The 23614-nt window shown below is 51.9% G+C and overlaps 4 protein-coding genes across 13 annotated transcripts in view; 2 read left to right on the top strand and 2 right to left on the bottom strand.

The window, feature by feature from the left end:
* Window positions 1-2229, bottom strand: part of LOC148403101 (prostaglandin reductase 1-like) — a 3849-nt gene extending 1620 nt beyond the window's left edge. The window contains exons 1-5 of the mRNA XM_088395351.1: window positions 2079-2229; window positions 912-1039; window positions 785-830; window positions 429-488; window positions 119-286 (exon numbers count right to left, since the gene is read on the bottom strand). Coding sequence (XP_088251477.1) covers window positions 119-286; window positions 429-488; window positions 785-830; window positions 912-1017 — 380 coding nt within the window. The 5' untranslated portion in view covers window positions 1018-1039; window positions 2079-2229. The remainder of the gene's footprint in view (window positions 1-118; window positions 287-428; window positions 489-784; window positions 831-911; window positions 1040-2078) is intronic.
* Window positions 1-23614, top strand: part of poln (polymerase (DNA directed) nu) — a 27805-nt gene that overhangs the window by 3447 nt on the left and 744 nt on the right. Inside the window, exons 2-30 of one of the 7 annotated variants that reach the window (XM_088393536.1) lie at window positions 5992-6110; window positions 6609-6699; window positions 6772-7454; window positions 7530-7582; window positions 7774-8148; window positions 8230-8390; window positions 8453-8565; window positions 9363-9493; window positions 9562-9621; window positions 9715-9775; window positions 10211-10275; window positions 10757-10840; window positions 11178-11261; window positions 11354-11410; window positions 11479-11535; window positions 11608-11673; window positions 13078-13135; window positions 14035-14112; window positions 14641-14752; window positions 15189-15265; window positions 15933-16064; window positions 17506-17616; window positions 17688-17766; window positions 17835-17902; window positions 17971-18032; window positions 18379-19233; window positions 19321-19616; window positions 19803-19839; window positions 19971-21059. In XM_088393536.1, the coding sequence (XP_088249662.1) occupies window positions 5992-6110; window positions 6609-6699; window positions 6772-7454; window positions 7530-7582; window positions 7774-8148; window positions 8230-8390; window positions 8453-8565; window positions 9363-9493; window positions 9562-9621; window positions 9715-9775; window positions 10211-10275; window positions 10757-10840; window positions 11178-11261; window positions 11354-11410; window positions 11479-11535; window positions 11608-11673; window positions 13078-13135; window positions 14035-14112; window positions 14641-14752; window positions 15189-15265; window positions 15933-16064; window positions 17506-17616; window positions 17688-17766; window positions 17835-17902; window positions 17971-18032; window positions 18379-18450 (3109 nt within the window). In that variant the 3' untranslated portion in view covers window positions 18451-19233; window positions 19321-19616; window positions 19803-19839; window positions 19971-21059. Of the gene's footprint in view, window positions 1-5991; window positions 6111-6608; window positions 6700-6771; window positions 7455-7529; window positions 7583-7773; window positions 8149-8229; window positions 8391-8452; window positions 8566-9362; window positions 9494-9561; window positions 9622-9714; window positions 9776-10210; window positions 10276-10756; window positions 10841-11177; window positions 11262-11353; window positions 11411-11478; window positions 11536-11607; window positions 11674-13077; window positions 13136-14034; window positions 14113-14640; window positions 14753-15162; window positions 15266-15932; window positions 16065-17505; window positions 17617-17687; window positions 17767-17834; window positions 17903-17970; window positions 19234-19320; window positions 19617-19802; window positions 19840-19970; window positions 21060-23614 lie in introns of those variants that run through there. The other 6 variants (XM_088393275.1, XM_088393359.1, XM_088393116.1 and 3 more) reach the window with 6 other exon arrangements.
* haus3 (HAUS augmin-like complex, subunit 3) lies at window positions 172-5855 on the top strand. Of its 4 annotated transcripts, none has more exons than XM_088394274.1 (6): window positions 172-321; window positions 2883-3840; window positions 3928-4140; window positions 4381-4613; window positions 5051-5333; window positions 5585-5855. In XM_088394274.1, the coding sequence occupies exons 2-6, from the start codon at window positions 2914-2916 to the stop codon at window positions 5810-5812; spliced, it is 1884 nt and encodes a 627-aa protein (XP_088250400.1). In that variant the 5' UTR covers window positions 172-321; window positions 2883-2913; the 3' UTR covers window positions 5813-5855. The 4 variants fall into 4 exon arrangements, with proteins under 4 accessions (XP_088250400.1, XP_088250479.1, XP_088250252.1 ...); XM_088394353.1 differs by lacking the exon at window positions 172-321 and adding an exon at window positions 2211-2343 and having other exon boundaries at window positions 3931-4140; XM_088394126.1 differs by lacking the exon at window positions 172-321 and adding an exon at window positions 2211-2343.
* Window positions 19678-23614, bottom strand: part of aspnat (aspartate N-acetyltransferase) — a 7061-nt gene continuing 3124 nt past the window's right edge. Inside the window, exon 3 of the mRNA XM_088395475.1 lies at window positions 19678-23524. Within this exon, the coding sequence (XP_088251601.1) occupies window positions 23157-23524 (368 nt within the window). The 3' untranslated portion in view covers window positions 19678-23156. The remainder of the gene's footprint in view (window positions 23525-23614) is intronic.

Below are 23614 nucleotides of genomic sequence, written 5' to 3'. Positions count from 1 at the left end.
CCATTTCGACTTTGCGCAATAGGTTGCGATGGAAGCGTGACTTGCTTTTGCGTTTGCTGCAAGGTGTTTGACAACAACTAACTTCATCCCTCCCTCCCTCCCTCCCTCCCTTCCTTACCCAGGCATGCCCACGATGCCAAGAGCCAAAGACAACGAAACGTCCCGAGGCCAATCGGGCATGACCGGGATGAGGTCGGAGCCGTCCGACACGGTGTGTGTTCTCCATCCGCCGCGGCCCACGACGTGGGCCCCTACAGGAAACGCTGCGTTTTTGCTCTGGATCACCCTACACGACAACAAAGCCAGGAGAACTTTGAAGACGTGAGTGACTCATCCTCAACATTGCCGTTCCATCCCAGTGAGTCAGTCTGTCCTGTTTGTTGCTCTGCGGCTGCACATGAGCATGATGCCGTCTCTCTGCTCCTTACTTGGCCACTTGAGTTCCGATCATCACGTCTCCTTCTTTCATGCGAACGCGGCTAAAAGGCCTGAGCAGACAGGAAGTGACTTTATTACATTTGGCAACGCAGACTTTCAAATCGCGTTAGAAAGAATTTGAAAGTAGGAAAGAAAAAACAAACAAGCAAACAAACATCCGATTGCAAATGATGAAACTGAAATCATGATTCTTCACAATAATTTGGTGTCAAACATCAGCAATAAATTCATTTGTATTCTAATCAATAATATAATATTTATATATTTTAAAATGTTACAAGATTTAAAAAATGTTTGAAAGTCTCCCTTGAATGGAACTTTTTAAAGCGGATTTCTTTTCACTGACCTCATGTACGGGTCAACACTCAGAAACAAGGCCTCCAAAAGCACCTCTGAAACAAAACAAACGGCAATAAGACGGAAAGACTGCAGTTTGATAGTTGAACGTGAAAACAACAACAAAATGGCCGTACGTCCATCTTTCGGCTCGGGGAGCTCCTCGGCTTTGAGCTGGAAGTCGCTTTCCTTGGGAAAGCCTTGGAAATATTTGCTCAGGGTCCACGTCTTAGCTCGAACCATGGTTGGACGTTTGGGTCAGCACCTGGATGGACCACGTTAAAATGTCATGCCGAAAATACGATCGGGGAGGTTGCCGTTTCGACCCGGGCTGGGCTGGGCCGGGCAAACGCAATGTTTATCAACGAGATGATTATTTCATGTTAGCAAGTCGTTGATGATAAAAATGACCATTTTAGATAAGCGTTCCACTCCAAATTGCGAATGATTGTTTGTTTTTCTCCGTGTGCCTTGCGATTGGCTTGCTACCGGTTCGGGGTGTCCCCCGCCTACTCCCCAAAGTCAGCCGGGATAGGCTCCGGCCAACCTCGGAAGGAGAAGCAATTTGGAAAATGGATGGATGAATATTGCTCATTCGTAAGCTACTTCACTGACGATAGAAAATAGTTACAATTTCAACGATTGTACATGCTTTTTCTTTCATAAAATATTTGGGCGATGAGCGATAAATGGATCGTACTTGCGATCAGGAAATAAGCATCATTTTGGTATCATAAACCGTTAATACGGTTTTTATCCAATTAGTTGTAATTAAAATACTCACAAGTACAATTTTAAAAAGAGCCTGAACAAAAATCACCAGTTTACATAAAATACAAAAGTGGTATGCGAAATAATTTGACGTTTGTCACTGTAATAAATAAGCTTTCCCACAATGAAGAACTTTGCCGTTAATTGAAAATCTAATTGCATTAATATTAAAAAAAAGATGGATTATGAATTTATGACAAAGCTCTTTTACACCGATTTAAACCTTTACCCTACGTATTTAGTTTTACCTACTCTGCAAATTACACGGCCCGACTGGCCTCTTCAAAAGCCCATGTGGCCCTTGAGAACAAAAGTCTGCACACCCTTGAGTTTAACTCGTGGTGTTCTTCATATCCCGTCTTCGAGCAAATATTCTCCGATGTGGAATGCAATTGTTGCCGAGTTCGTTTCAAGTGAATTCTTGAACTAAAAAAGACCGCGGGCGCATTTGGAGCGCTAGAACATGTGATTTAGCAGCTTCCTCGTAAAATTCATAAAGAAGAATACGTTTCAACTTTGCCATTCTCCCATACCAGTTATTGTCGACTGTAGGACGAGGACAGTAGGCACCCTTTCCAACTTGGGTATTGCGGAGATTTTAATGTGAGGCAGACTACGATCAAAGATGGGCGGAAACTTAAATGTTTGGCTCGCACGCGATTGGCTGAAAGCACGCGTGCGTCATCACGTCGACAGTGTCCCCTGTTGATGACGTTCAGGCTTAGGCGCGCCTTTCAAGTCCGCGGCCGCCTTCGAGTGGCCGCTTGCTAACCTGCGGGAAGGAACCCCGTTGAAATTGTGAGTTGTTTTTCATCACGTTGACATTTGGCGTATCTCTACAGCTATATTTTTCCCCGTTCTTTATTTTTGATGCTCGCTATGCTAAGAGGAAATACCAGGAAGCTGCCTTCTAATGTATGCTAGAAAGCTGGAGACACAGCCGTGGAGCCTTCTCTGCGAGATGGCGGAACAAGGTCTAACGCTCGTCTCCAGGATTCCTACTCTGTGATCGGACGTGGCAGTCTTCAATGAAATCAACTCATTTGTGCAAAGAGTGTCTTAGAGAAGGGAAAAGAAAGCAAGCTAAAGGCATACCTCAAGCTACCTTGCTAATCCCATGTCCCAAAGAGACATTTGCCGTTTCTCATTCCTCAATCACCAACGCAACAAAATAGAACGGTAATAGAAAAATGATTACATTTATGGAACAAGATGTTTAGCCTCAGCGCCACAAGAAGACCTCGTGTGCCGCACGTCGGTTGGCTCTGTTGTTTTTAAATGTGCTGGACAGGATTGGAGGGAAAAACTCAAGTTAACAAGCCTTTGTTCCCTTCCAGTTCTACAACAACAACAAGATAAGCGAGCGCCATGTTAAGCGGTGGGCATTTTGTGGAGGCCATGGCTCGACTGGGCTATCCCGACGCAGCCTCTCTGGAGCCCTCCGAGTTCGACTGGATGTTCAACGGTTCTCCGGAAAACCTGCACTTCTTGCGTTTTGTCTGTCAGAGCCTGAACCAGAGCAATGTTTTGACCACAGAGGAAGTGCAGACTTATCGAGAGCTCCAGAAGTCCGGCGTGCCCGTCTTGGACCAAGCAGCCTTAGACAAGGTCCTTAAAACCATCGGACCGTTCAAAGAGAGCAGTTCAGCCGAAGAGTGTGCCACTGTGGAAGATTTGGAAGCGGAGTTTCAGGCGTTGATGAAGGAGAAGGCTCTGAAGCAGCAGCGCCTCAAGAGGCTGCAGGCCGTGGCCGCTTCCGGTGCGGATGCGGACCTCCGGCTCGCCGCCGAACTGGAACGGGCTGCGTCCCAGCTAAAGGAGGCTAGCGCTTCTCTCGAAGCCGAGAACGCCAACACCAACGCTGAGCTCCAAAGCCTCGCAGACAAGGCGGGCGAGCTGACGTCGCACCTCCCCGTTCAGCCGGAAGCGGCGGCGCACGCATCCGCCGGCCGAAAGCGCGAGCCTCTTCTTTCTCAGCTCTCTCTGAATCTGTATCTTCGCCAAGAGGAGCTCAACACCAAAACGCTCGCCGCTTTCGCTCGGAATCACTTCTTCGCGGACCTTGTTGATACCTCCTCCTCAGAAAGTTTCCAGGGGTTGGACCTCAGCTCTTGTCAAGGAAAAGAGAAAGAGGAGAATAAGAAAAAGAGTGAAGCGGCGCAAAAGAGGACCCATGTGGCCAGACTTGAGTTGGTGCACATCACGACCCAGCACCAACTGATGCAAGCCACAGCAGAGGAGGCGAGCGTCAAGGCCGGGCGCGACTGGCTTTCCGAGACGTTGGCGAGCGTCCAGGTAAACGCGGAGCGCCGCGACAAGAACGTATGGGACGATTCGGTGCGTGGGCGTCCGTCACCTCTCGTGTCGACCGCTTTACCCCAGCAGCGTATCGCCAACCCGGCCTCGCTTCGTGTGCGCGAGCTGGCGTCTCGGATGGAATTGCAAGCCGTGGAGGCGGAGACGGAAGTTCAGCTCCGCGGACCGGTGCCCCCGGTCCTTCGGGAGTCCGCCCGGCTGTTGGTCGTGCCGGTGCTGAAGGCAGACTTGGCCCTGCAACTGGCTCTACAGAGCGATCTCGCCAGCCAACTGGATGAGGTTTGTGAACACAAGGACCTCTCGTGTTTGCACTCCAGCCGTCTTCCAAAGGACCAGATCAAATATGATGAAGGCTGCGGATTGGCAAGCCATCGACTAGCCCTTTTGTAATGCTTTGGGATCCATACCCTGATTTATAAAAATACAGACAAATTTGGCAGCTGTCTCGTTAGCTTCAGTGACTCTCCCCTGTGCCGGTGACATGAAAAAACAATAAATGGCTGTCAAATGTCTTACCAGGTACGTGATCATCTCCTCCGCCAGAAGGCCTCCTTCGACGTCCTGCGCTTGGCTCAGCAGATTGAGTTACGAGAGTGGCGAGCGTGCCTGAATCATCTAGCAAACGTCAACGGCAGGCTTGTCGAAGAACGCGACGCCACGTCCCTCAGATTGGGCGCTCTGGCGCATCCCGAGTTGGCGTTAAACACCAGGCCGAACCCCATCGTCACCAGCAAGGACGCCACGTTCCGCAGGTAACGCGTCGAAGCAACGTTCTTGCACCCTGGTTAGCCAGGCCTTTTGCATCATCTTGTACGTGTTGCCCAATTTTTGCACTGTAAACACTCAGCTATGAGCTGGAGCATAAAAACAGTGCGTCCACTGTGGGCGTTGCGGCTCGCCATTGTTAGCCGTTTCTTCCTGAAAGGATTTTGATTGAAGGTACAAAATGGTCTGCAGATGGCAGCAAAGCACCATTTTTTTTTTTTTTTTTATTTAAACAAAACTTCATCTCCATCATACTTTGTAGTGACTACTAGATTTCACAATATGGTGGCAAAGGGCTATTTTTCACAGCTCCTTGATACCGAGACGGCGTCAAAGTAGGATGTTATAAGTCCGAGTTTTGGGACCCAGCTCGCACAACGCTTAGGCTTCAGTAACGGAGCAGTCTTCTCATTTTCCCCCTCAGACTCCTGCGGCTCCTCCTCGAGCACCATTCGTCCCGTGGGAGAGTAGAACCTTTTCAGACGTACGAGGCGCTCAAGCAGGCTGCTTGCGGCTTGGCAAACGACCTCCGGGCGTCCCATCAAGCGCTGACGGCGGCCAGCCGGGACCAGGACTTCACAGTGGCTCAGGTTCAGGGCCACTGCGAGGCCCTTCGCGAGGCCGTGTCCTTGGAGTTCCAGGAGCTGCGTGTAAGTTGTCAGCGTGTGGCCACTGCTGACCGGGAGCTGCTGCGCCCCCATGCACAGGTGGGTTGCTTTTGTTCGATGTTCTCCTGCTGCGCCCCCATGCACAGGTGGGTTGCTTTTGTTCGATGTTCTCCTCCTCACCACCAAACAGCAGTGCATTGCGGACCAAATCTGCATGTGAGAGTTTGACCGTTTGTGCATATACAGTAGTAAGCTGGTGGCACATTGCGCTTCCTCTTTTGAGCCACATTCAAAATCCCAAAAGCTAGAACACTTATGTCACATGTTTAATGGCCATCCTCTGCCCACAGGAGTTGATGGAAAAACTCCGAGAAGCAGAATCGTGTTTGGAGCGTTTACAAGAAGCCGTCCATGAAATCAAAGGCAAGATCAACACGAAGCACCTCCAGCTGGAGTGCAATTCCCTCCTCAGACACGAGAGAGAGCTCTACATCCGCTTCCACTTGGATGTCCAACTCCTGCAGAGCGCACTTGAGGACCTGGAGCGCAGAAGGCTCCTGACGAGCAGACGCGAATAGACCAATGGAAAACGTTGTCGAAATAAAGAATTATTCAAAGAAATTGACAGTTTGAAATTTTTCACATCATGTTCCATCCATCCATCCATATTTTTATATATCTAGTTTTGCAACAGCGTGACAACGTCCTTGTGTTTTTGACGTGTCGGTAATAAAGGTGCATTTGAATTCTGTTGTAGATCAAAATCAACAAACAAAAGCACAGACAAGATGGAGAAAGCCAGCACCGGAACCCTGTCCGTCGTCGAGCGGGAGCTCTTGGATTTTCTGCAGGCCGAGTTGGAAGAAATCGACCAAGGTCAGAGTGAGATGTGAAGCTATTGCAGATGGTGTCCAAACTTTGATTCTTTGTGTCTTCTCCCCGTTGAGTCGCTGTCTGCACTCGCTGCATTCGATATTTTCCTTCTCTTTCGGTACTTGAAATATGACGAGAAATGGCTTTGTTGTCCAAAAGTAACGACGGAAGAACAAGCGCCAATCAAGCTTTTGCGTGCGCAGTAAAAGTGAACCTGGCTAATACTTTGAAACACAGTGCAAGGTAGCTTTGAATTGTTTCTTCCCTTGATACGTATTTAAAAGCTGCATTTTATGGTCACTGGGATTAGGGTTACTTATATGTGTTTGATGATCGGAATCACAGAAACTGCAAAAGAGCAACAAAATGCGCTAATAATATTTCAGTGTACTGTACACAGTGCTGCACGGAGGGACGGACGGACGGACGGAGACTGCTTGTACTCTGGAGAGAGATGTGAAGCTTAATGATTATTTCTGGTTCTTCATTGATTGCGCTTAGGTCCCGATTCTGCCTTTGGAGAAATACAGGCGGGAATGCATCCGAGCATCCAAAGGGAGGCTGCGACTCCCGGCCCTGTGGTCGCGCAATGGTAAGTGACAAATGCATTTTTGGATGTCATGACGACAACAGCAAAAAAAAAAAAAATGTCATCGGTGCCCAGCAGCGGCGCAACTGGGGCGCGTGTCCTCGGCAGCAATCCTCCAAAGGACGGCAACGGCGGCGGTGATGTCGAGCTCGATCGGACGCGGCCCGACGCAGGGATGGATTCACGGAATCAGGGTGCCGACTTGGGTTACTCTTGGATAGATGAACTCATCCGAGACCAATCCGAGACGGTCACTTGGCCAATTGCCGACTGGGAAGACGACGCGGTACCAATCGTCCGGCCTCCGGGAGCAGACCTGGATGAAGCTCCACCGAGTGCAAGCGTGATGATGGGAGAGACGGACCCTATGAGCTGTGGCGCAATTAGCCGGAGTGCTCCTCCTGATGTTGAGGGCAATGACCTCTTCACCTTGCGCATCAGGGAGGACGCCGCCACCTCTGACTATCAGATCACCACCGACTTCGGGAAACCTTCAGCGGACGTGGAGATGGCTTTGTCTCTGGATCTTTTTGAGGGCTTGACTTGGCCAGGTTACGACGGCGAGGATGCCGAGAAAACGAGCACGTCTCTAGAGAGTGCGCGTAAGCCTAAGGAAGAGAGCCAGCCTGGGTGTAGTTTCATGATTAGAGATGCACCACCCAGTGGTGACGCTTCCAAGGCCGACGCCAAATCCCCCTCCAGAGAACAACTGGCAGACTGCACCAACTTGATGGAGACTCGCTCTCATAGCAATACGGGTAAGCGTGTCTTCTGGCGTATGCACGTCCCCCGCTTGCCGACAAACCCGCGCTGACCTCCTCTGTTAATTTCAGGGAAGCCGCAGAGAGACCGCTACTCACCGAGAAGACTGCTGAAAAGAAGCCGAGTGAGGACTTGGGGCTGTTTTACAGAAGTGTCATTCAAAATGGCCGCTTTGAAAAAGACTGGGGTTTTATTTGCAGAATGCGCGAGAAGTAGACTTGAAGTACTTTGCATTTCCACTTTTCAGAAGTCCCAGCACGGATGAAAATACTCTGGTCGAAGGCAGTCGTGCGCTCATATCATTCTGCTTTTCAGAAGACCTCCTCCTCGAAGCAGAAGAGCAAGTCGCTGCGCTCTGAAAATGCGATGAAGCCGCGCCAATCATCTTGGGGGAAGTCCAACCGTCTGTCGTCACCAGCCACTGGCACTCGGAGGCCTAAACAGCAGCCGACCTCCGCTCGCCGTGCCGGCCGGGAAACCCGACAAAGCGGGGGCGGCGGCGGCGCCTGCGCCGGCACCTCTGAAATGAAGTGGCCGCTGGCAATTTTGGCCGGGGTCCCTAAGGTGAAGAGCACCGAGACGCTGAGCCCAGATGAGAAAATGCAGATGATGGCAAACATTGAGCAGGCTCAGGCGCTCCTGCTTACCCTGGTGTACCAAGATGGTGGCACGCAGCTCCAGTCAGAAGAGGTCAGCAAACGTGTTCCTTCTCGAGCCGGGCGATACGCCCTGAAAAAGCTCACATTTGCCCTTGATGCGTCCCTCCGCTAGAGTCCACCCAATCTCACGCAGCCGGTGTGCGGCCTCCTCCTACTTCTCATCAATGACGTGGACGGCTGCCACGGGAGGCGCTCGCTCGGCCAAAACGACCTCCTGCTCTACCACAGACTGGACCGCGACCCGCCGCAGGCCCAAGAGCAGATTTTCACCAGGTACCGGCTTTGTCTGTGCGTGGGCGCGTGTCAGCGGTCCGTCCATTTTGCCTTTTGTACAGAGACGTGCTGCAGCGGCTGCCCTCGCGAGCCGGTGTCACCGTGTGCTACAGAGCCAAGGAATGGCTGAGCACGGCTCTGCGCTTGTGCAGACAGCACCTCAGCTGGAAACAAGGTACGTAGCGCAAACAACGACTCAAAGCGAATCATAGAATCCACACAGCAGTTACGACAGACAACGTTGCCAAAGGTTAGGCCAGTGGTTCTTAACCTTGTTGGAGGGACCGAACCCCACCAGTTTCATATGCACATTCATTGAGCCCCTCGTTGGCGAGTTGTTATTATTATTGTTGTTTGCAATTCAAGACATAGATGTTTTTTACCGGTGTACAAAATGAGCCGTGCGTGAAGATCACCTTGTTCAACGAACAAAACCAACACAATGCGTGAACTCACGGCAAATTACATACTGGCAAATCAGAATTTACACAATATATCAGGTTTGTTCGGACCTCCTCGGTGGAGTCTCTGTCGAACCCCTGAGACCGACTCACCGAACCCCTAGGGTTCGATCGAACCCAGGTTAAGAACCGCTGGGTTCGGCTCTGCGTCACTACGGACATAAAAACGCTGAGAAAGTTGAAGGACATAGTTTGTCCGAATAAAAACTTGTCCAATCTTTCCCCAAATAGAAAGCTTATGATTATAAAGTCCAAATTGAACAAAGGGAGAGCGGGAGTCGTATTTTTCGAGAGGTGACCTTGAAAGCCATAGCTTTGGCTTGCAACGTGACACCGGTCGTCCCGAAAACGAGAGCTCACCGTCAAAAATCGCCGCAAAGTAGGTACGTTCTAAGGAGAGACTTGCAAATGTCCGTTAGGGTGATGGCCGGTTGGGCATCATTCCGTGTCAACTGGCCCACCGCTCCTCACCACTGGTGTGTCCTTCATTTAGCCTTTCTCTTTCGTCCAGTGTCGGGCTGCCGTATCCTGGACCCTCAGGTGTCGGGCTGGCTCCTGGACCCCGAAGATCCTTGCTCCTGCTACCCAGACCTCTTTCGGAAACACACCCGCAAAAGCCTGCCCCCCGCGACGCCGGCCACTGTACGTAAGCCTCTCGAGGCGCATCTCGTCGTTGTGAGCCGCACTGTCATTTTGCGCCTGTGTCCCAGGTCTTGTTGGAACTCTATTCCCTCTACTGCTTGAACGAGAAGCTTTGTGCTGAAATACGGGTACAAAGACTCGCTCTCTCTCTCTGTCTCTCTCTCGCTCACTTGGACGGCGGGTCGCAAACGCTCATGCGCTTTGCTCACCTGTGCTTCCAGTCCCAAAGCCTTTGGAGCATCTACTCGGACGTTGAGCTGAAAATGATTCCGGTTCTAGCAGGTGATTGACTCATTCACGTCCTTTGGGGCTCCCCGACGCAACAAATAGCCGCTAATACGAATGGCGACAGCTGGACACGCAACGCAGTTTGATTGCACGCCTTGCCGTCCGGTGCGGCGCGGCGCGGCGCGGCGGCATTTGTTTCTTGCACAGACGCGCACATACGGAATCTCCTGTTCCTTGACAAAATGACGTAGGGCACGCTTCAAGCTCAAAGACGAGAAAAATGACAGGCAGAAAGGTTATCTGAATGGATGGAAAGATCCACACACTTACTCCATATTCCTTCCGAAAGACCGTTGCGACAATTACTCGACATCAGTTTCCGTACAAAAATCAATGTTCAGTTCTGGGGAGCAATGAAGAGAAATTGCTTGTTATTGGGCTGGCTCTCCAATGATCCCAGAGTTGTGAAAGCTGCTTGTACTCTTTCAGCCATGGAGAGCCAGCGCATCCAGATGGACACGGACGCTTTGATGCATCTGTCGGACCTGCTCGAGGTAGGCGGCCAAAAGCCTTTGGCGCGGCCGGCCATCGTCCGCCTCGTCTCCTTTTCTCGTTTATTTTTCGCAAACAGGGTGACAATTCCAAGCACGCGTCGAGAAGGAGCATGAGCTGTACGCTTCGGCCAACTTGCTGAGTCGTGCGTGTGCGTGTGTTTGCGCAAGTCTCCCCCCGCGTGTTGTTTGCAACCGAGCGGTCGAGGTCGGCGACGCTCGTGCCGCTGAGGCTGCTTGTATTTGGGTGGCCATGTGTTGAATGCGTTGCGCTTTTAAATATGAAGGAGACACACGTTTTCCATTTGGGGCTCAGGTCGGAAATGTCTCCAACACAACACAAAAGCTCTTTTCGTCATAAAAAAACTCAAGGACCCATGGGGGGAATTTTTGTTTGGCCTATGCTCCACGTGGGTTCGAGGCTCAGTGGCGCGCGGTTGTCACTCGTATTGTTGTTTTTCTTTCACATTGCTGTCTCCGGCAGAGGAAGATGAACCATTTGGAGAAGGCCGCAAATGTAGCCGCAGGACAAGATTTCCTCATGACCAGCCCCATCCAGATCCGTCACGTCAGTAACTCCCTATGTGCTCTGCACTGGCTTTTTGACTGTTGGTTTGCATGACTGGATAACCAACCCAATATGATTTAAGTATAGTACATTTACACATAAGACCAATGTAAAAAAAAAAAAAAAAAAATCATCAATCCATTTATTTATTTTATTCCCCCCTCAGTTTTAAAGCGAAACAATACTTACAAACGTGTGCAAAGTGTTGCAAAACAGCGTTGCGCCTGACACCCAAAAATGCCATTTGATTTGTTTGTGTTTTTTTAGACTGAATTTTAGTAGGCCAAATGAATATTGGTAGCAGCCGTTGTTTTGATGTTCTTTCTCAATTTTACAGGTTCTTTTTAAGAAACTGCGTCTACAAGAGCACTTCAAGAAGAAGCGTCCCCAGTGCAAGAAGGAGACGGCATCAGCTAAAACGGTAGAGGCCAACTCTGCGTTTGTAAACGGGGGGAAAAAAAGTGTGCAAAATGCTTTTCGGAAGATGAACCCCCTCCCCTGTCTTTGCTGCAGTTGCAGATGTACCAAGACGTGCATCCGCTACCCAAGATTATTCAGGAGTACAGAGAGGTGGGTCATGAGCGCGTCAGAACATTTTCCCCCCTTACCGTAAAAAACGTCCGCATTGTGTCCTCCAGGTGAAACGAGCCAAATCCAACTTTGTCGACGATACGTACGTGCACATGCTGACTAAGGTGAGGGAGTCGCTTTGATTGCCGGCGTAAACAAAGCCGATCCCTTCCGGCTCACGCTGCAAAACTCCACAGGGCCACTTCTCCGCAAAATGGTCGCAGACCAGCGTCGTCACCGGCAGACTCTGCTCAGCAAACCCAGTAGGTGCAGAAAGCGTCGCTATCCGCTACGCCGGCGCTTTGCCCATGAAACGTGTATATGGTCTTTTTTGCTCATCAACCGCTTGATGTGAGCAAAGGGGGGGGGGGGGAAGACTGGCATAGCTGACGCAATCCAAAAAACGGGAATCATCGGATTCGGCGGGGCATTCTTGATATTGATCTCATTTCTTTTGTTTCTCGCCGCCCAAATAAATGGGCAGGATTGAAACGACGAGAAATAATACCACAGCAATTGAGCGCGACATACGGTAGTGTTCGGTCTTTTCAAGTCAAAGTCTGCTTTATTGTCAATTTCTTCACATGCCAAGATCTATCTATCTGTCTGTCTGTCTGTCTGTCTGTCTGTCTGTCTGTCTGTCTGTCTATCTATCTATCTATCTATCTATCACTGTCCCACAGTGACAAGACTTAGTACACAATATACAAACAAGTAAAGAACACAAAAAAGAATTATCTTTACAAACCCTAACGCCCTCCCCCCGAGCTTCCGCCCTCTCCTGCTTGATCTGTTTTTAGATCCCGCAGAAGTGTACCCGCTACTGTATTGCCCTGAGTCATAGTGGCCACAACGTTCCAGTTGCGAGCTCAGCACCTCTCTTACTGCCAGTGCGGAGTTTACTTTTGTAATCGCCACGTGAAGCAAATGCCAACGTGTGTGGGTTTTTTTTTTGTTTTGTTTTTTTCCCCCCTGAGCATATGCTCCACGACGAGTCGATGGGACCAAATCGCCCGACACCACTTGAGCTGCGTCTGTTCAACAAGGTCCTCGCAGTCAGCTTTCCGTTTGTGTCTCTCTTTGACGCCTCTGTGTGAGCAGCCATTTGCCGTGTCGCACATTTGCACTTTGTTGCCCACGCCCCGCCTCTGCGGTCCTTTTCGCCGACCCTGCCTCGGTCACTCCCTCCCTATGTCTGCTGAATAATAAATGAGGTGCGGAAGCCGAGAATTTCTTCCTTGGGCCTTTTCCCCCGGATGGTCTCTTTTGTGCGCAAACGCTAGGCGCGGGGAGATCACGATTGATTGGGAATTGCAGCCCGAGTTCCGCTCGGCGCGACCCATTGCTTTTCTCTTTTGCTCCCTTGGCAGCAAAATAGCTACCCTTGTAAATACGTGACCACGCGGTGTCCAGGCCGATGATTAGCGCGCCTTTGCTGCTATTTCAAGCGGCGTCGCAATCATCCAGTGGGGTCTTCCAGTGCCGCTTGTGCGCTCGCTCTCAAAGACGCCGTTTCCTTGCCCCGAGCCATCCTCTGAAATATGACCAGCGTGTCAGTTGGCTTCATTTTGAAATCTCAATCAAATTCAACCCAATCACACGGCTATTAGAGACAAGTCTGCATTTGCCTGTGTTGCATACTCACCGTTTTGTTTGTACCCATCTAGAACTTTGACGCCGTTCCGAGCGAGCCGCTTAAGATCGCCCTGATGCCACGCGGCCAAGGTAAGCAAGGAGCACACTGGCCACGCCGGCTGAGAATTCTCCATGGATTGAGTATGTTTCTGAAATGTGACTCCATCCTAAAATGGCAGCCAAGGCGAGTGACGCCGCGCAGTGATTTTGCCAACAGCGGACTGACCTGTTCACAAAGCGTTCCCTCCATCTGTCGACGCGGCGGCCGCATTGCAGGGCCGCCCGCGCCGCTCCCTTTTTCTCTACGTACGGCCGTTGCTAACGTCATCACCTCGGCCAAAGCTGCTTGTCATCAAATCCTGCTCCTTGCCTTGCCTTGCCTTGCCTTGCCTTGCCTTGCCTTGCCTTGCCTTGCCTGCTTGTCATCAAATCCTGCTCCTTGCCTTGCCTTGCCTTGCCTTGCCTTGCCTTGCCTTGCCTCGCCTCGCCTCGCCTCGCCTCGCCTCGCCTCGCCTCGCCTCGCCTCGCCTCGCCTCGCCTCGCCTCGCCTCGCCTCGCCTCGCCTCGCCTCGCCTCGCCTCGCCTCGCCTCGCCTCGCCTCGCCTCGCCTCGCCTCGCCTCGCCTCGCCTCGCCTCGCCTCGCCTCGCCTCGCCTCGCCTCGCCTCGCCTCGCCTCGCCTCGCCTCGCCTCGCCTCGCCTCGCCTCGCCTCTCCTCTCCTCTCCTCTCCTCTCCTCTCCTCTCCTCACGTCCGCTCTGGACTGACTTGTTTTGCTGTCGCGGCCGGCGTAGGACGCGGCGGCAACGTCCGCTACGGATGAAAACAATTGCTGTGACCGTTTGATTCAATCGCCGCTGCCGCTAGTTCAAACCCCGGTTGAAAAGGAGCAAAATTGTTTGCTCCACCCGAGCCGATTCAAATACGGACAGACAGCTGAAAATGAGACTTGAATGCACTTCACTTTCCCACTGTGACTTTGTTCTGCGCAGGAAGCGACCCGGCTGTGACCAGTGTTGATCCTCGTGCCGTGTACGTCTCGGAGGAAGGCTGGACCTTTGTCGCCGCAGGTGAAGTACCAATACAACCTACGTCGGCCGGCGCGCTCTTCTGCTTTGTAACGAAAGAATTTAGCCCATTTTGCGAGCGCCCGACGACCACATTGTCCAAGCGTAGGATGCAAAGGAGCACAATTCCGTGAAATCACCGTCCGAGAGTGATGGACCGAGAGGCTCGTCGGTACTCCGCCCGGTTAGAGAGGATCGCGCGGAGGGAGGGAATCCCACTTCTGAACGGGACCGGTCGGACGTGCTCGTCCTTTGGCCGCAAAATGGCCACCCGCCACGGCTCGTTCCTTCACCGACCGAGCACTTGATTCGCTGTATGTATTTAGTATTGTGAGCATTTTACTGACAAATGACCGAACCCAAACAACGGTAATCGTCATCGTACTTGAAATACAGTAATCCCTAGTTTATGGCGGATAATCGGCTCCGAGAGCACCCGCGATAGATGGAAATGCGCAAAGTAGCGTTAGCCTCTCATTTTAAACATCCATCCATTTGGCTGAAATGAACATGTGCTCGTGTTCTTTTCAGGCTTCTGCCAGCTGGAGCTGCGACTCCTGGCTCACTTCTCCGGCGACCGCAAGCTCGTCCACCTTTTTCGTGACGCCGAGGCCGACGCCTATGCTCTTTTAGCCTCTGAATGGTGGGTCGGACACACACACACGAGAAGGTTCTGGAAGTGTGTTATTTCCAAGCGGCGTTTCAAAGGTCTCTGCGCAGCCTGCTCAGCAGCCTTTTTCTAATGGCTCATCTGCCAATTGAAGTCCCCATCAATTTGGTTTCTTTGTACTTGTGCGGGATTTTGCCAAATCTACTTTGAGCGTTCCAGCTGTGACGGGCTCCGGTCGGGCTGCTCGTCCTCGTTTTGAGGTCACTCGGCCTTGAGCCTTGACAACGTTCGGAGGTCTTTTTATTTGCCCGCCCTGTCGGAGGCTCCGACCTCTCTGTCTGTCCCTGATGACTTTCCATAATCGACGCGTTCCTTCGTCAGAAGGAGATAACGTATACTTGAGTCACGTTAACATTTGATTCCTGATGTGCTGTCATTCATAGGCATCTTCACCTCGTCTTTTATTCAGGGCGCACGAGCGCGCGGCGTCGTCAGAGGACAGGGAACAAGCCAGGCGCATCGTGTCCTCCATTTTGTATGGGAAAGGTTAGTACCGACGACCTCGATGTTCAACTCATTCGCGCCAGGAATGAGCTGGAGCTCATCCCGACTGAGCTTCAGCTAAAAGGTGAGGTACGTCCTGACTGTGGAAGCAAACGGCAAACTCAGAAGGTGGCAAATGTAGGCATCAAAAAAGAGAAGCTAAATAGACAGTGCTCAGCCTCAACCGGAAAGTCCCCGGTGGAGGGATGCGTTGCCATGGAGACGGAATACAAAGATGAAGCGTCATTGGGCCGGGCAGATCTGTGCCACGAGCTATTCCCGAGCACAAAGCTCGACATCGCGGCCGTAAACTTCAACCCTCTCGATGGGCGGCACTTTGGCTAATATTGACCGTCCTGACAAGCAAGTAGGAACTTGCTTTATTGTCAAGCTAAACAGACAGAAGCGAGGAGAATCGAAAGGACACGTGGAGCCACTTCGCTCAATGCTAGCAAACAATGCAACGTGCCTTCGCTAGCAACGGCTAGCATCTGCCAAATGCATATCTGGAGCAGCACAAGTAAACAGACCAAATAGCACCCTTCTGATTGATTAGCCGGGCGCCAATCGTCATACATAATGCAGAATATCTAATCCAACGCTGGAGGAGTTTAACGGACGCTACCGGAATTTCTGACAGCAGCCCATCCCTGTCCGTGCCCCTCCACAGGGCGCGATTGCCTGGCCAACACCATGGGCGTGACAATGTCGGCGGCCCACCGATTCCAAGACGACTTCTTCCTGGAATTCCCCAAAGTGAAGGCGTTCACGCTGAGCGTTCTCCGGCAGGGCCGCAAACAAGGTACGTCGGGCGTTCTCCCCCGAGGTGAGGAAATGAATGCACCCGCTTTGGCCGAGGGAGGAAATGAATGCGCTCGCGTCGGCCAGAACAAGAGCAACGGCGGCGGCGGCGGCGGCGGCAGCTCAATACGCTTTACTGCGTATTAGACTTGAACTGCACACGCAGCACAGCCGCCGAGACGCTTGACTCGCAAAATACGGCGCCTAACAAAAGGGTGGCAACAATCTTTCTTCTTAATTACAAATCGAGTGGAAGCACGTTGCCGGGGCGCTCCACGCATCTGCCGCACAGTGGATTTGAACGGTCTGCTTTTTTCGTGCGCCCCTTGCAAACATCACATCAACCAAAGAACAAGCGAGCCGTGGCCGTGGCCGTGGCCGTGGCCGTGTGATGACGTGTTCAGTCGGTGGCAAAATGCTGGGCGCCAGAGATGCTAGACTAAAAAAGAAAAGTGGGCCCTCCTGCTGAATCTGCAAACGCAATCTTACCCTGGCGAGCTGACCCGCATGTAATATTTGATTCGCTCCGGTTGGCTTTTCACGGACAATAAAGCACAACGTAATCTTCGCCACGCAACCCACCCCAAAACCGGGAATGCCTTTCGTCTTAAAAGTAGAGCAGTCCAAATATTGATGGTATCCATATTATTTGGGGAGTGAAAGCACAATTAGTTGATGTATTCATCGAAATGGTTCAGCCCTAGTCATTGTCGGCCCCGCTTGTGAGATTCTCAGGCGTGAGAGTGTGGAAATCCCGTTTGGTCGGCACACGTGCACTTGCGTGGATTCTATGCAGGGGCAGCCTATTGCAAGCCGCCGCCGTCGCTCACACGGATAGAGCGGCCTCAAAGCGCCCATCCCCCCCCCCCCCCCCCCCCCCCCACCAAGCGCCACTGGGCCTCAACGGCAGGCACAAAGGTCACCGTGCCAGTTGTCAGGGGGTCAGCGGAGGGGTTTTGTGTGGGCCCAAAGCGGTTGTGAGCTCACTTCCTACGTATTTGATGGCAAGAGGGCCATTCAGGTTCCGTGCCCCGGATGACTTTCCTCACAGTAAGGGATACTGCAGGGATTTAGTGGCAAAGCCGTGGCCATTGTCCCGCGATCGGAATGTACGGCTCTGCTGTGTGTCCCAATGGCCGCACAGCTGCTGCATGTGTGTTACGGTGGTGGGAAGCGACACCAGTTGTGTCATCATTGTGCACAGAGGCAGAAGCGCTGCTTGCACTCCTATACGGTTCCTATACAGCCAGCCGCTGCTTGGCAACCAATCCCGGGTGACTTTGAGCACACTAAACACATTTTTGGAATGTGTGAGAAGAAGCAGCTCTGTGACGCTTTGCGCAATCCCGCCAAAGTCGCCAAACCCGATGCTTTGACTTTGACGGCAAACCAAAAACTCAACTCAACTCAACAAAGAGCTTTGGCGTGTCCTTTTTGCTCAGGTTTCGTGCGCTCCCTCTTGGGCCGCCAGCGCCCCGTGCGACACATCCTTTCTGAAGAGTCAGCCCTTCGCTTGCGGACAGAGAAAAAGGCCATGGCGTTTGTGCTGCAAGGTCGGTAAAGGTCCTTCGCGGCGTTCCGCTCCCGCCGGACGAGCTGAAACCAAGATGGTGGTTCCGTGCAGGTTCCGCCGCCGACCTCTGCAAGATGGCAATGATCCGAGTGTCCGAGATGCTCTCCGCCTCCGACGGGTGGTCGGCCAGGTATGACCACGGCCGAGCCGCGGGAATGTTACGCAAAGGGGAACTAATGCGCGTGTCTGCTGCGACAGGCTGATGGCTCAGTTCAAGGATGAGCTCCTCTTCGAAGTGAAGGACCCGCAGGTGGAAGACTTTTCCGGTAACGACCTGTGATTTTGTAGGTGTTGCCTTTTCCTTTCAGACCACTTCAAATGTGTCTCTGTGCAGCTCTGGTGGAGGGCACCATGGAGTCCTTGAGCCACATTGACCATCTGGGAGTCCATCTTGACGTGAGTAGCAAGCGCATACAGGCACTTTGTGTGGAATTTGCCGCCTCCAAAACGGACATAACGCGGACGAGAAAAAGGGGAGATTCAACTGCCGGAGGTGGAGACTGGAGTAGGTCCAGCTCTCGACCGGCTACACGTAGCTGCGGCTGCACGTAGCTGCGGCTGCACGTAGCTGCGGCTGCACGTAGCTGCGGCTGCACGTAGCTGCGGCTGCACGTAGCTGCGGCTGAACGTAGCTGCGGCTGAACGTAGCTGCGGCTGAACGTAGCTGCGGCTGAACGTAGCTGCGGCTGAACGTGCGGCCGAGTGGCTCCTTGCACATGCAATGTATGTGTTTGTTTCCCAGGTGCCCCTGAAGGTGGCAGTCTCCTGTGGCAAGTCCTGGGGTTCCATGTGTGCGCTTCACGTAGCGGCTTAGCTCATTCTCACATTTGATCTCATTCTCTCTCCCTCTCTATTCTTACGTTTGAGCGTGTGTGTTTTGGACGCTCCGTTTCCCACTTCTCGGCTGTTTTTTTTGTCCGACATCCGCATCGCCATGGAAACCCGGCAGCTGCTGCCGGCGCTGCTTTTCACTCCATCCGTATCCGGGGGCAAGGGCAGCACTGGATTGCACCGGTTCTTCCTCTGGTTTTCGTTTGCACTGTTTTGTTCAGTCATGCTTGGTTGTGTTGGGCGCACATGCTCGATAACTAAAAAAAAAAAAAAATCTCTCGCCCACTCTCCACTGGCGTCACGTTTAAATGACTGCTATTTATAACTTGCTGTTTTTCTAGTGTAATTAGACAATAGATAGATAGATAGGTCGATAGATAGACAGGTAACTAGATGATTGTTGTTCTGCACTTTGGCCTGTTGTGCTATGCATGCACGTTCTCATTCATAAAAGAAGGACAATTCGGCCTCCAGCCCATGTCTTTCTTTCTTTTTTTTTTTTTTTTCACCTCCCCCCCAAATACTTGGCTGGAGCCCCTTTTGTCTTGATTGGAGCCCCTCGCACAAACACACACATTCCGCAACTACTCACCCACTCGCACACGTCTCCGCATAAGCGTGATCTTTTGATACTTTGTTCTCTGATGAATGGTCCAAGCATCGCCATATAGAGGGAGTAGAACACTGAACCCCCCCCCATTCAAACGGCAGCTTTTTGAAAACCCAGGATATTCGATTTGAAATGTTGACCTTCTCCCGTTTAAAGGTGAGCAAACCTGTGCCATTTTCTTTTTGCCATTTGTAAAAGTACTTTTATCATCAATTTTAATGAGCTCTCTTTTTCTCTAAGCAGAGCTCGCTGCCTCATCATCCTGGGAATCTGGCCGCCTATCCTCTCATTGTTCTGTCGGGTTTGTGTGGACGTGACCCAACCACCGACACAGCGCTCTCCTCCCCCGCCCAGTGTGTGCTCTGCATTCTTCGGGCCTGTGTATTTTTTGGAGAAGAGGTGTCACCAAAGACAGCCATCAGAATGACGGACGGCTGTTGCGCTTGAGTGTTGCTCACGTCCACCTCCAGCCATTACATCTGGAGCAAGATGGCTCCACTTGGCAACAGTTGAAGCCTTCCCCAGCTGCCATGGCAACCGTAAGACGTGTGATATAATTGTGTCGATTTTCAAATGACAAAAACGTTATCTTGCCGTAAATCTGTTCAAGCTTAATGCATTTTTTTTTATTATTGATGCACTTTATGTACAGCCACGTTGATCACAATGCAGGGAATCCCACCTTTACATTGACCAGTTGCAATTGTTTTGTTTTTTCTCCTCAGCGCGCTGGTACAGCATGACAGACAGACAGACAGACAGGTAAGTGATATTAAAACCAAAAAAATCAGCTTTCGCTGCAGCCGCTTGATATGTCAGCCAGCACTCGCATCCCCTGATGCTAAGTATTCGATGCTCTGTATTCGTCACCTCTGCCAATCGGCGGGCCTCAGGTTCTTCCGGTGGCCATGCAGCGGCCAGCCCCAGAGTCGCCCCATCCATCCATCCGTCCATCCATCCATCCATCCATCCATCCATCCATCCATCCATCCATCCATCCATCCATCCATCCATCCATCCATCCATCCATCCATCCATCCATCCATCCATCCATCCATCCCTTCATCCATCCCTCCCTCCCTCCATCCATCCATCCATCTGTCATCCATCCATCCATCTGTCATCCATCCATCCATCCATCCATCCATCCATCCATCCATCCATCCATCCATCCATCCATCCATCCAGCCAGCCATCCATCCAGCCATCCATCCAGCCATCCATCCATCCCCCAAAGGCGGCTTTCACATCCCAACCCCGTCTTGTCAGCTTGCAGTCCTCTATCAGGGTAGAGCCGCCTGGCCTCAAAACACGTGGTGGCGGCGCTCTGCACTGCTTTTGAACAGCCAGGCTTGAACGTTGACCTGAGATCACAATCCATGGACTGCAAATGAGTAGAAAGCAACTTTCAAATTTGGACTTGGGGCTGCTTCCATTGGCTTGATGGGCTTTATATGTATTTTTGATTGATTTCTGCGCTGTTGCGATACGTGCGGTTCTTAAGGGAGCCGTCGTGCGAAACTTGAACTTGTTGGCGCTTGGAGCAAAACACGCACAAAGGGGTGTTTTGCTCCAATCGCCCATCTCAGAGCCGAGCATTTCTGCTCTCCCTGGGGGGTGCGAGAAAACCAGCGGGTCTTCCTTCGCCTGGTGATGTCACAACGTGAGGCCTCGCCCCACCCCACCCTGCCGCGCCCCTAAACCCACGGCCAGTTTCTCCGAGCACTTGATGTTTTGCCGCGCGCGTTACATAAATGAAGCGTTACTGCTGCAAGTGCCCTGCCGGGATAGCTTTCAAATCAAATTTCTGTTTCAGAGTGAATAAAAAGGAGCCCTATTTACAGCAAAATGTTTGATACAAGCTTAGTCATTCAAAACATTGAATTTGCAAAGTTGGGAGTCGCACTTTCCATCCATCCCGCCGCTTGCTTTTGACATTTGTACAAATATGTCGACATAAAAGGGGGGGGGGGGGGGGGGGGGGGGCATAAGTAACATGATGGCAGCATTCCCATGAGGAAATCTTGTAGTTTGCCTACTTGTCTTTATTGCTCCTTTTGATGGCACATGGGCAGGATTTTTCGGAAATCAAAATGCACCAATCGCATTTGGCGTTGGATTCGTCAGTGTGAGCTAGGAGCGCATCATGCACCAATGCCGACGACCGACCGACCGACCGACCGGAATACAAACTTTATCCGTATTACTCGCAGGGAAAAAAAAAAAAAGATCAAAACCCGGAGTCAAACTTGTGCTCCAAGTCTTCTCGGCACCCGAGTCCGGAGTGAGTCCTTTGTACGTCGGCCCGGTCCGGGGGGAGGGGGGGTCTCCCTCACCGCGGCCAAACGCCTCCCGGCACACGGCGCCACCGATTTCGATGACGCCTTGCCCAAAGTGAAAGAGCAAACAACCTCTTACGGATCACTTCTTGCCATCCCCCAAAAGTAAAGCAGAAACAGGAGGGAGGGGGGAAAAAACGTCAAGTCGGCATTTTACATTCACTCAGCCCCCTTGACATCGTCAGAGTAAAAAGACACATGGTGTATATTTGTGCTCGTGAGAACCTGCCGCTGCCTGTGCTGTCAACGGGGTACAGGAGAGAAGTTGCATATAGAAGAACCTTTTCCACATTCTACCTTTAAGAATTGCTCGCGGTAGTGTACACACACACGCACACACACACACGCACACAATCGTCATTAGTGCACGTTACAATTCCAAAAGAGCCCCTTGAGACGTTGCTTTTGCTTTCACAAGCTCGGCCTTCTCTTCTGGATGCCCAAATGAACCTTGTGCTATCCGCTTGTTCCACACATTCCTTCTGCGCGTGACACCGGCAGCCCAAGTCGGGCCGCTACCTTTGCGACAATTTGCAAGCGATGACGCTCAAGTTTGCGCCGAGCCGAAGCTCGCTCCGAGCATGCCATGCAACAGCCCTCCCGCTTCAAAACGCTTCCGCTGTGCTCGGATCGAGTAAAAGCCTCTTTGCAATTTTAGACAGGCGTTCCATGCAATTGATCATCTTTTATCCCCCCATCATAAAAAAAAAAAAAGCGAAACAAAAAAGCTGCACAATACATCTTCGTATATATGTCTCTCTATATAATTATATATAGCAGGCATATATCAATATATGAATCATTTGTTGTCTATGTTTCACAACGGCTACACAGGCATGCCGCATGGCGTAGCTTTTGCGTTCTGCGTTTTGACAGGTCGTCCCGGCGGCGTTGCCTTGCGTCTGTCCCACACCCAAATGGGGATTGAATTTTTGCGTGCCGCTGAAGGTCGTAGGGGGCCCCGACAAGCTTCCGAGGGACGTCATGAAAGCAGTGCGGCGGCAAGGCTGGGTCGCTCGTGCGGAAATTGCTGAGGGCGTGGACAAGGAAGATTTTCAGGGGAGGCTGTCGGCTCCGGCCGGCCAGGGGTTGCAGACAGACTCGGGAAAACCAGCAAGGTCATTTTAGGAGGGGGTTTTTCTCCCCATAGTTGACTTTTGCAAAAGAGTGAACATTGCTGGCTTTGCTATCAGAAGAAGCAAACGCGTGAGGATGATTTGTAGGTATTGCTCGTCGACGCGTCACCGCCCGGGACGCAGCCATGATGTTCAGCGCTTTCTTTCAGCCATCGATCAAGCGCTCGACTCAATTCGAGCCAGTTCGAAACGGTTCCAAATTTGTCCGTCGGTGCTGCAACGAGGCTCAACTGCATCGCACGCTCGTTGGCTGGTTGTTCCGCCCGACCCGCTGGTTGTCGTGCGCCATGCGTGCGCATCCAACACGCATACCGAAACAAAAATGGAGATGTCAAACAATACAAAATAACAAATGGAGATGTCAAATCATAAAAAAAACAACAGCAGTGGAGATGCGAAGCAATGATAAATGGAACTGATTAAATAAATAAAAGCTGTCAGAGGAGGGGGGGGGGGGCGGTCGCCAGGTCTTGCTCTCTCCGGCCGGCTCTTGCTCTCTCCGGCCGGCTCTTGCTCTCTCCGGCCGGCTCTTTCTCTCTCCGGCCGGCTCTTGATCTCTGTCGCTCTGTCCGTCCCTCTCTCTCTCCTCCTCCCTGGCGAGCTCTCACTCCTCACGGAGCTGCAGGCGGTAGCGGCTGTAGCGGATCTGGAAGAAGAGCCGCTCGGGCGCCGAGCGACTCATGCCGGGCAGCCTGTAGTCGTGGCTCCAGCCCGTCCGGCGGAAGCCCAGCGACTCGTACAGCTTGTGGGCGGCCATCTTGACCGCCGTGGTGCCCAGGACCACCGCCGCGTAGTCGTTGCGCACGGCGAACTCCAGAACGCGCCGGCCCAGGGCCTTGGCGATGCCTTTGCCGCGGTAGCGGGAATCCACCGACATGCGCCGCAGCTCCACCGTGTTGTCGTCCTCGCGGCCTTGCGCCGCCACCATGCCCACCACGCGGCCGTCCAGCACTGCTACCCAGAAACTCGAGCCTGGGGGGGGGGGAGAATCGTAAGGAAAATTAGCACTCTGTAAAAAAAAAAAAAACCAACAACATGCAGGGCCCCCTGTTGTGTGCACCT

Source organism: Syngnathus floridae, chromosome 1 (genome assembly GCF_059516105.1).
Source record: "Syngnathus floridae isolate MCC-2025c chromosome 1, RoL_Sflo_1.0, whole genome shotgun sequence".
In the NCBI taxonomy this organism is placed as follows: domain Eukaryota; kingdom Metazoa; phylum Chordata; class Actinopteri; order Syngnathiformes; family Syngnathidae; genus Syngnathus; species Syngnathus floridae.
This window is presented reverse-complemented; position numbering and strand designations above follow the sequence as displayed.

Bases quoted from the DNA above. Each gene is read 5' to 3' on its own strand.
- haus3 (XM_088394274.1), top strand. From the start codon at position 2,914: ATGTTAAGCGGTGGGCATTTTGTGGAGGCCATGGCTCGACTGGGCTAT. The intron at 3,841-3,927 runs GTAAACGCGGAG...GCTTTACCCCAG, and splicing joins AGACGTTGGCGAGCGTCCAG to CAGCGTATCGCCAACCCGGC. The intron at 4,141-4,380 runs GTTTGTGAACAC...ATGTCTTACCAG, and splicing joins TCGCCAGCCAACTGGATGAG to GTACGTGATCATCTCCTCCG.